We start from the raw sequence: 11,920 nt of genomic DNA on the forward strand, positions 1-11,920 counted from the left end.
TCATTTCATCAACATTTTACCAGTAAATAGTGCAACCATATAACATAACTTTAATTTCAATGATACATAAACAAGACCATATATGTCTTTGCAACTTGAAATTTCAGTATTAGAGAAGAAGAAATGAAGAAAAACAAAAAGAGTCTCAACTATATTCTGAGAATCAATACCCCTGCACTTGAACATCCAAAGCATATGGTTTTATCCCTGATTGAAATGTCACAGGGCTGTCAAACCGTTACATCTTCCGACATTTTATTGGTACTTTTGGCCCTCCATCAGCATGATGCTCACATTATATTATTCTGCCAGTGCTTGACATTTGGTGTGGGTGGGAACAAGTGCTAGCTTTTCTGTGACAGTGAATATTTCATGAGGGACCAGGCCGATAAATTTTCCATTACTGCCTCCCTCTACCTCCCACAATTCCCTTGGTACTGCGAATTTCCACCGAGACAGATCCTTACTTCCTTGATGAGATGGTGTTTATAGTTTGTTTAATGATACTTTATAATAATGTGTTATACTATGCACAATTTGACTTTCATAGGAAACCTATTTCCTGCATTGCAGCCATCTCACTATCCTCCCTTAGCTAATAATGGTTAATAATTAACTTATCTTATTTCATATTTGTACTTTCAGTTACTAATAAATCATAAGCAACTGTTTTGATCTCTTGAACTTTAAAGTAAGAAATCTATCAATCTTTGCTAGCCATTAATCCTTCAATTTCTTGCTGCATACTGTATCATGCATGATCAAAACTATAATTTCCAGAGGCACAGCCTTCAGAGTACTTACATGTACTACTTAAAAAAATGTTTGGCCATTTTCATGTTGGTCATCTGATAAACTGTATACAGGGTAATATTCGCCCTCGTTATATTTTTGCCCCTTTCGCCCCATCATTGTCAGAGGGTGAATTTAAGACTGGGCAAATTCTTTGTCACAAATAATATCTCTGTTAACACAACCGCAACTGGGCGAATTCAAGACTTGGCGAAACAGTTTGCAAGTGTAGAGGAGCGAAAATAACCCTGTATACAGTGTATGCATGTACAGTTGAATTGCACAGAAACAGTAACTGTTATAGATTTTCTTATTTAATTGTACTGCATATTGAGTAGTATTTATGGATTAAGATTCAGTCTCATATTAGAGCATATAAAATGGTAATTTTCTGCTTTTCTGAAAACAGCAATGATGATTCTGTAAATTGTTTAAAATTGCTGAAATAGGCTGGGGGTTGAGCGCGATGCTAACAAAATTTAAGTTTTAGTAAACTCAAATTAGCCTGAAATAAATTTAACATCATGGCCTGGCAGGATAAACCGCGCCATGTTAAAAAGGAATACTCAATCACCATGACATTTGCGTTTACCTTACTAGGATATAAAAGCAAGCGTCTAGTTGATGCAGACATGATCACAGACTAAACAACTTGATCTTTTCTCAAAACCGACAAAAACGAAAAATGACTGCTAAAAAAAAAGAAGTGGAATATCGTAGAATTAACAAATATCGGATTCTTTGATTCAAATTAGCAGAATTCCACTAAATATCAGAAAAGAATCATCACTGAAACAGGTTTTAAACTAAAAGAAATGGAAACCATTGAGTGGGTGCCATACATAAATGCTATAAAGATTACCTTATTTGAGCATATACTCATACATAAGATTTAAACTCTCTTAAAAAGTTGAAATTCAAAAATAAAGAAATGCACACAGAAAACACTGCAAATCAATCACTACATGACCACTGTATTGTTGTGAAGTCTATATATATACTCATAATGGAAATCTTACATGGAAAACAATGTCTTGACTGTTTCTTTAAAAGCATGTTACAGGTGCTCTCAAAAGAGATGTACCCCATGCAACAATGGAGTGAGAATCTCTTTGAAAAAGATGCAAGAACTTTTGTTCAAACCTAGCTTTTATATATTGTGTGAATAAAATATGTTCAAAACATCTACAGTGTTGTAACTAGATGTATATACAGGTAATTCATTTATACCAGTACTTTATTTCATCTTCATGCAATCACATCTTTTCTCCATGACAAACCACAAATAATCATCAACTGTTCACAAATTACACTCAAAATTAAATGCTACTGCAGCATATATATTTTTATGGCAAGATGCCTGGTAGACAAAAAAAAACTAACAAGTGTTTAGTTAATACACAAAATCCACATCATGCCACATAATCAACCAATCAAACACTCAATCATTAAAAACAGAAATTATATTAGCTAGGCCTATTGAAATGGTTTTATCGAGATAAAATGCAAACAGACAGTTCCCATGCATTATGATGGAGATGTTAGGTGAAGATGCATGATTACACAAATGGTTGCAAAACTAGCTATAACCACAATCAATATTGTAAAATGGGATTTTTAATTGTTACAGATTTCATAAGTTTCTTCAGTTATTGGTCAGGCGGTTTTGATTCATTGGAATCCAGTACACATATGTTAATATTATTTGTTTAAGTCAAGCATGAGTTCAACTATTGGAAATGACTATTAGAGGCTATTGACTGAATTGGATGATGATGGTGATGATGGAACTGACCAATGAAAAAGGACTTTACAACAGCCAATGTCTGAACTTACAGTTGGTGGTTTGTTGACAGGTACTGGGGGAGTATCTTCCATTTTCTAACAGACAGAAAAGAAGAAAGCATGGTCATGATGACAATCAGACGTTTTCAGTGGTTATTGAGTCACATCAAACAAATACAGACTGATACATAACTCCTTTAATGATTATGTACCAGTATAAATTTTATGAAAACATCAATTCTGAAATGCAGAATTTCTATATAAATAGCATATATAAATATCATTAAATACTTTGAAGTTCTTATTTTAATATTATTATTGATTTATCAGGTATTTTATATTATTTCAATTTATCATTTTAAAATTATATGGTATTCATTTAAACAAATTCTAACTTGTGCAGAATTTCTACACAGTTTACGCTAAATAATATGAAAGATTATGAGGTCCCTAGCTTAATTTTATCACCAACAAATTTGTAGTGCACCATTTCAAACAGCAGTGGGGGATAACGATGCACCTTGCTTTGCAGGGGTGTGCACCAGTAAGGATATATGAGAATTTGGACTAATACGAACGAGTCTGTAAAGCAAAGGTTCCGTTTTCTGATGATCTTCCCCCGCACTGATCAATAGGATGCAATAGGATGCATGGTATCACCATCGACCCAGTAAGCCACGTAATTTCCCTTCCCTTTGTTATCTACATACACACTATTGATCTCGCTGTGCTGACAGACCATACCACTCTCTCAAATGCCATAATTAAGAGAAATTCAACCACAACCTATCGGCTAAATTATCTAAAAAGGCACACAACAAAAAAACATTTACAGCCAATATTTCAATCTTTTTTTAAAAACAATTGTCCAACTTATACAGCACTCCTGCAGTCCAGATCCCAGTTCTTCAATTTACCCTCATTATCTTTCACAGTGTAGCTAGTACCCAAGTGGCAAGTGTACACTGAATATCGTGTACATGATCGACTCTTACATAAGAGTTTTTCTTCTGTTTTTCTTTCACATTTGGGACTTTTTACAAATGTTCACCAAAAAAATTGTTACTAATATTTATACTGTACGTTTTTTAATTTGCTTGAATTATTGAAACCTGAATACACAAGAATGATATCATTATATACGATCATAAGATGCAAAGTTAATTCTGTCGATTATGTATATTTTAATACTCTTATTAACATGTAACTTGACAGTTTTACAGTCTAATGAAATTCTGTGAATGTACAATTGTACTGCAATGCTATGTGAGCGTGAGGGATGGTAATAAGGCCACTCTTCCCCTCATAATGGTCTGATGTCCAGCTTTGAGAAAATGTACACAACCAATTCTAAATGAAAAGCACAGAAAATTGTCCATAAGTAATTCTGATTTAGTATTAACTGCATCTCAAATTCATGAATCCTCTCCTTTTTTCAAATTATGATGATTTTTTTTAAAATTGCATTTGACTCGATGAACTATTGATCAATACACACTTGCAACATTAAATATTGTCATGATTGTTACAAAAATATTGTTATGGACAAGTAAGCAATGTGTGATAACTGCTCCTTATTTGTGAATCAAAGTAAACAAGAACAGCTTGGCTTCAAAATCCTCACAAAAAAACCAAAAACAAAACAATTACAGCCAACTGTTACACTCTGACAATAAATGAATCACAACAAGCTCACTTTTCTCTTTATTTTTATGACACTGTTATTATAATCTGCAGACAGAGAAAAGAATATATTAAATTTTCCCAATAACTACATGCCCAATGTTCTCATCTCCAACTTAGAAAAACAAAGTAATTAACTTTCTGATTAAAAAAAAACGATGTTCACAATTCTTCTGCAGTACCATCTACGGTATATTGTAGCAAAATACCATTTTAGAATAATGGTTTGTATAGAATTATTCCTATTCTTAAATTGGTTAAGGCTGTATAATTTTGATGTGAAATCTTAAAACTCTCAGATAATCTTTTATGACATTAATAGTATATAACATTCTTAACAAACATAGATATTTACAAAAACAGCATTATTCCTATAAAGCCTTTCAGAAAACCATGCAGGCATTAGTCAGACTCGCTTATAAGGTTGAATTAGATGTAATGGCCTCTGGTTGATTTCATATTATTCAAATGTCATACAAATACTTCCAAAATTATATCATTTTGTCATATATGTAGATTATAAGTTTAATATGATGGAGTGATGCCAGATGGATGGAAGTAATGCCGAGTATTTGCACAAAGTGAAAACTGTACAGTGTATTGATTAGCTTAATTCTCATGATGGTATCCATTGCTCCACAATTCAGCTATTGTAAATGTAAATGCAACTACAGACTTGAGGAAAAATAGCCAATATTAAGCCTACTCAGCAGAAATGTGTATACAGCAACTGTATCTGTTAGATTTAAGGTATTCACCCCATTGCAAGGAAAGAAACCAAATGATTGAGAGTAAAATGCTAACATAGTGGCAACGTCTGGAACTATATAGGAATTTTCAAATTTCTGTTCTTTGATATGTCTCTGATGTACATTTTTTTTTTTTAATTTTCCGTTGACTTCATATATGGAAACTGGACAGGTATTCTCAAATATTTAGCAGCAGAAAACATGTAATACTTCTGTACCAATTAAAAGCTGGTATATTCAATTTCTTGTTCATTTATTCATTAGTTAGTTTTTTTAAAAGCTATATTAGCAATCATGTTATTAAACTGATGAAACAAATGACATTAAACTCCCATGTACAAAGCTATAGCAGCATCAAAACATGCTTCAAAATGTTTAAATACCCTAGTGGGCACACAATGGCGGCCTTCAGAACCTAACACTCCCCATTTCATACCATTCTGGGATAGTTCCATATATTGATTGCAGATTTTCTTGAATAGAGATAACAGCAGTTTAACATATGCCAATCTAGACGCTGGCTTTCACACTGGTTCAATATTATGTGTAGTAGTACTGGTGTGCAAACATCTACTCCTTGGCCAAGCTGTAGCAGTACTGCAGTACAGTATTGACCTAATGTCTGCAATGTTCCTAGATTCAACTTTTCAAAGACTCAAGGTCATATGATGTAAGAAAGGAGAGGGGTGTGTTGTATGATTATCAAATAAATGTTTGATTCTATGCTGTTATAAAATAATTAAGAGATAACTATTTTACCAATTTCAAGGCGACCCCCCCCCCCAATGAAAAAAAATACTAGTCCCCACAATTGTGACACCTGAGCACTGTATGAATGCTTTTCACCTCCATACAATACATGTATAACTCAAAAGAATCAGCTAGATTTCCTTAAAAAACATAAAAATGCCTTTATTGCTGATGAGTATGAACATCAGATTGGAATTTAGTAAGAATCATAATCAAATAATTAAGCAACATTTTTCTCAACTTTGTACCAGTACAAAGAGCCAGAAGCATAAAATTATCAATATAATGGTAAATTATTAACTAGAAAATTCAGACAGCAAGCATTCAGTTTCACAGGATAACAATAGAGCTGTGTATTGCTTTTTATCCCATGTGTGCCATATATGATCAAATAACAAATGAAAAGGATCTGTAACAATGAAAAGCATACTCCACCACTGACTTGGCACTTGAAGGTAAATAAGTGAACTTCCCAATGTGTAATTTTTTCAAAATTGGGGAAAAAAAATAAGTCACACGTATGCGAGTATATATGTACATATACATGCATGCATATTACATGAGAGAGAGAGAGAGAGAGAGAGAGAGAGAGAGAGAGAGTGTGTATGTGTAAAGTATCCATAAGTTTCATATTTAAATTTTAGAAAGAAGTTTCACATGAGATTGGAGAATAGATTATAAATTTACAGACGTAACAGCAACACTATAGATTATAATACACTGTAAAACAATTATTTCTGACTATCATTTCTCCTAGCTAATTTGCTGTATATATGTAAGACTCCAAAGTGCGATGGGACTGAAAAGTCAAATGGTCACACCAAAGTTCAAGAACTGCAACAAACATAGATGGTTTGATACGCCAAAGTCTGATGGTGTGACATGGCAAAGGCTGATGGTTCTAATTAGACTAATAAATGCACATAGATTGTTTTTTTAATGCATTTGGTCCATCTGTATGTGTAATGATAAACTAAAGTAGGCTATTAGAATAAAATACATTCAAATTGCATTGAGACTAATGAGTAAAAACTTGGCTTATGGGGTTAACTATTTCAATCAAACAGCCCCTAGCTACCCCATATTCTCTTTTAGCTGCAGGTCTGTAGCTCCCAGTTTGAAAAAATTCGGATGGATGAGGTCGTCCATCCGAATATATTCAGACCGGGAGCTACAGACCTGCAGCAAGTTCTCTACATGTATCTTGATTGATGATCATCATTGACATTTAAAGCACATTTTAAGAGGTGTAACAGGTACTTTGACACAATATGCACTTTTTCGTTTTTGCAATCCTCCACAGTAACACTTTCCCATTACGATAGTTTCACCTTTAATTTACAATGTTAAGCACCTCATTTCAATCAAACTAGAACTTGCTTCGGATCGAGATCATTTGTCTCTCTATCATATTTTCTTCAATTTTTTTAAAACGTATCTGTTAATTGCCCAGACAGCCTAGCTGCTGCTTTCATCTTGTTGATCTTGAAATGCTATTACGATGTTACCCGGCCTTGAGGTTATCATGATATTCTGTCACCATCGGACTTTGGCGTTCATACTGGTACCAAACCAGCGAACTTTGGGGCAACTAGACCATCGGATTTTGGCGTGACCATCGGACTTTGGAGTCTTACTTCTATATACATTGTATATCATTATTACTTCTATATATATCATTATATTATTATTATATTATCTACCTCTACATTAGTATGAAAAAACCAAACCAAGGACAGTATGATGTATACATAGATATATAATGCTACAAACATTATATTCTTATTTTTATTCACAAATGTATTTACTTCAGAACTTTAGTTTATATATATCTTAATACAATTGTAAAATACAACACTGCATGGTCTGTTAAGGAGTCAAATCCTCATGCTGAACTTTATCACATTAATACACAAATGGATACCAAACAATGGAAATCATAGCACTTCATGATGGGGTAATTTCAAAGGTCCAAATAATATTTTCAAGCAAATTACCCCTTTAAAGTTATATCATACATAGAAAAAAAACCTGTTATACTTGAATAGGAATCAAAATATCAGGCCAATTAATGAATTTATTCTTTAATCCAAAGGAAATGGAAGTTTAAGCTGTACCTTGTTTTGTTTGACCGTCATTCTTCCTCCACACCTGGCACAGGATTTTAGCTGGCAGTAATGGCACATATGCCCCACACCATCAGCAAACTTTGTCTTGTGACAAATCTGACACACTGCCCCTGTGTCCAACTGCCCTTGGGGACCTAGCTTTTTGGCTTCTGAGTTAATTTTGTCAACTGTCTGGCGGTATGTATCAAACTCTTGTTGCATTTTTCTGAAAAAAAAAACATATTTTAATTGTACTAGGTTTCCTGATATATATCTGGCAATATGTAAGACATGTTAATTAAACCAACCTTTAACTTGCGTGCGAGAAATCATTGCAAGTTCATAAGAGACTTGTTGTCGTGAATATTTCTCACCATGTACTAGTTCTCAAATAACTCTGGTATATTATTTTGCACAGAATTTACATCTGGTTTGCTGATTGAAATTAGTAGCTGCAAACCATGCAGTTTATCTCAATGCAGTAAATCCCAAGATAAAGTTGTTATAAATAAAGTTGGTTTAATTAAGTCTTACATAATAACTCTACATGTTTAGGTATAACTACTACTGGGCATTTCAAAGCATATATCTATATAGCAAGAACTATATAGGCATGCTATTCCAAAGTTGTGAATTGTCGGACCTATTGAACTCGTTAACATTACAATATCACTGATGATGATCATGCATTGTACACAGCACATCTCATCACTTTGAATGGGTGCCTGTGGATCGAGGATATACAAAGCTTTGGAAAGAATTTAATTCTTTAGATCAGTGTTCAATATGAAACAAAATCAGGTACCTTTAGTTATAAAACATTGCCCAATGTGAACTTTCTGACCTTGAACTTGGTGAATTTTATTTACCTTTGACCTTGACCCCAGACCTTTACAGTTACCAAACATTTTTAAAAGCTGTAAACTGATATAAGAGGGTGGCACTAAACTGCATGGTTTCAGAGTTCGTAATTTACTTGGTTACCATGGTTATGATTAAAATTCATTTTTTGTTTCATATGTATAGCAATGGCCAATTGTTATTCAGTTATAATAATGTAACAAAAAAAAGAAACGCTTGCTTCTATTTTTATACCCATACTGTACATGCAGCTGATTATCAACTGTTGTATGATCTTTGACTGCTTTGCAGTTTTGGAAGACATTGGTTAACAAGCAGTCGATCATGATATGCAAAAATGAAATTCCCATCTGACAACGAAATTAAAATGAAAGTTAATTTTAATCCTGCATCCCTTTCCATTTTATATTTCACTGTATAACCCTAGACACTTTTACAATTGGCAATGAATAATAGACATTTCAAGAATATTTCTTCAGAGGGCATGAATGGCCATTGAGCAAAACATAATATTTGCAGGGAAAGTACCATGCAACATAGTCTGTCCCAAGCAATGCATTTTTGTTGTTTCCTTCATCTAGAGAGTCTGAAATAGGGGGAGTAACTGAAAAATAATTCTGTCCTCAATGAGAGTAACGTTATTTGGTTTTGCATCCAAGAGTTTTATTGCAATGGACCCATACACTCAATATATGTATGTTATATAATTCTTCAGCAGAAAAAACATAAATGGATGAACAATTAAAACACAAGACAATGTTTGGCCACTAAATTTTCTTTAATAGCTGAGTTATGCACAAAAAGGGAGATAAAGTATTTGTTTCAGGCAATTTAACCCAATCTGGTGTTAAGATCTGCATACGCTATTTGAGGACACAATTTCCTTTAGATACATTTAACCCTTCCTTTTTTTTTTTTTTTTTTTTTTTATTTGCAGTTTTTCATTTTATAATACACTGTACATATAACACATTCATACACACATACATACAAGTCATGATCTCATAATTTTTTTAACCCTTCCTAGTATGCATTACTATATACACACAAAACACTATATAAGATACAAGTAATCTATCAGATATACTGGTATATTAATTCCCACTGCTGGAAAAAATAGATCCACGCAGTTTTACCAGTTCCGTACTATTTTCAGCCATATTGAATTTATGCAGTACACAATTTCACCCATACCCTATACAGAGTGTAAATAATGTCCTTAGAGTGTACACCTTTGCACTAAATTGCAGAAAAGTGTGCAACGGTTTTCCGATGTAGACAAATCAAGCGCGCCAAAATATCTACATCCTGAGAGTGCAGACAAAATGGCGGCCGACATAGGCTCACCTTATCATCTCTTGTTCTTTTTCTTCCTCCTCATGTTGCCTCCTCAATACCTCTTCGATCTGCTTCCTCTCCGCCTCGTCCAGATGGGAGAGGTCCGGCATTGGAGGCAGGGAGGGTCGTCTGCTTGTTGTGGACATCATGCCAGAGTTGATCTATCCTCCTGTATATTCAAATCCCGATACAGATGCTATGAATACACTAGATTCAACATTAATATACATAGATATATCCAATCCGGACAGAGAAAAACGGCTCTCGGAATACTCCTCACTTTCTACATTTTTTTTTCAATTCTTTTTGCCTAGATATTCTCACTATCAAAATTGTATGATTTTCATTTTGTCAAATGACCTCCAGCTAGTTGAAAACGTTATAGTTGAGATCATTTGTGAAATATCGGTAATCTATTTCGCGACATTAACTATGCGACACTTATTAAATATTTATGTCAAGACCGCCAATCATCTTCCAGGATGTTCGTGACGTCAAGATATCGGCGAGTTCTGTGGATGCACTACTTGGAGAATGGATATCGATTTCTGTTCATTTATCGCGCCCGTAGTCCATTGAGACTCTATTTAATGTATACGACCAGCAAACGTATTCTTTCAAACCGTCGATATATGCATATTATAACATAATAACGACAGACCGTGGAATTGCCTTCCTCGCGGGAATGGCAAGCATCTTCGTGACGATGGCGCCTGAATTCAGCATCATAGAGCGATCTAACGATGCAAGGAAAATATCCAGTATGTTCATTTTCCCTAAGCTATTTTGTATCGCTTTGGGGGCAAATATAGGCCGAAGTTTAAAAATAGTGGATCGATCTATCGACTTTCCAACAATGACCCCAGATTTTCTTTGATCGATTATCACCTTGCCTAGTTTCACCTGTTATGTATCAAATTGAGACCAAAGGCATCATTGTCAGAAGTGAAATATCACGGCCAGGCGCAGTTGTCAGTCTATTTCGTAATGCATTGGTCTGTACTTATATATACCATGATGACTAAGCTTGAGTCTAAACTAGGGAGCTCAATTCACAGTCGTTCCAACAGCTGCTGTACGCCGGTCGATGACTATCATCTTGGAGTTTTATTGTTGCTCTGTATTACTTGATATCACTTTCTCTAAGATAACAATGCGGTTGTAAACTGAAGTACCCTCTACCCCATTCTCACAATGTTAGCAATCCTGTGATATGGACACAGATAGATAACTCTATAGATCTACGAATATAGTTACTTAATTGTACGAACTTTCACCCACTCTATCCATATTTAATCATCTTTGAACATGATATTTACAACATATTGAGTCACCATTTGTTGCATTCCATAAAGATTTACGGTGGTGAGATGTTTTAAATGTAAGTATGAAAATGCTGAAAGATAAAACAAGATACAACTATGTTGTAAGATGAGGGGAGTCTGGAGGTAGGAATCTCCTTTCGCCTGTTATCTACTCGGTCTTTTAGTGTAATGCTATTTCCTTAGCGAATATTTTCTATCATTATAAATTGAATGATTTCAAAAAAAAATGCTTGTAAATATGAAAATTAAAATACTCTTAGAGTACACTCTTCCAATAATAAAATTATGTCAAAATAAAACTAATCTCGAAAATTATAGTTAAGCGGTAAGATCTGGAAACACAGAACAGTGTTTTCAAGAAATAGTCTCATCAAAAATCAATGAAAAGGTACACAATATAAACTTCAACTCTTTGTAATTTTGACTGTGCAGCTGGGCAAAAAAAGGGCACAACGAGTACTACATGTACATGCATGATAATGTTTTACCAACCTCTATAAACTCTTAATTTACAATCTATGTACAATGT

General features: G+C 34.0%; 1 protein-coding gene across 6 annotated transcripts in view; it reads right to left on the reverse strand.

Annotated features, from left to right (window-relative positions):
* LOC105326339 (regulating synaptic membrane exocytosis protein 2) overlaps positions 1–10,956 on the reverse strand; it is a 42,951-nt gene extending 31,995 nt beyond the window's left edge. For 2 of the 6 annotated variants that reach the window (XM_020066405.3, XM_011426315.4), the window contains exons 1-3: positions 10,076–10,951; positions 7,877–8,093; positions 2,629–2,673 (exon numbers count right to left, since the gene is read on the reverse strand). In XM_020066405.3, the coding sequence (XP_019921964.3) occupies positions 2,629–2,673; positions 7,877–8,093; positions 10,076–10,215 (402 nt within the window). In that variant the 5' untranslated portion in view covers positions 10,216–10,951. Of the gene's footprint in view, positions 1–2,628; positions 2,674–7,876; positions 8,094–10,075 lie in introns of all 6 variants that reach the window. The other 4 variants (XM_011426313.4, XM_011426312.4, XM_011426316.4 and 1 more) reach the window with 4 other exon arrangements.
* Between the last annotated feature and the right edge of the window lie 964 nt (positions 10,957–11,920).

The sequence above is a fragment of the Magallana gigas genome, chromosome 5 (assembly GCF_963853765.1).
Source record: "Magallana gigas chromosome 5, xbMagGiga1.1, whole genome shotgun sequence".
Taxonomy (NCBI): Eukaryota; Metazoa; Mollusca; class Bivalvia; order Ostreida; family Ostreidae; genus Magallana; species Magallana gigas.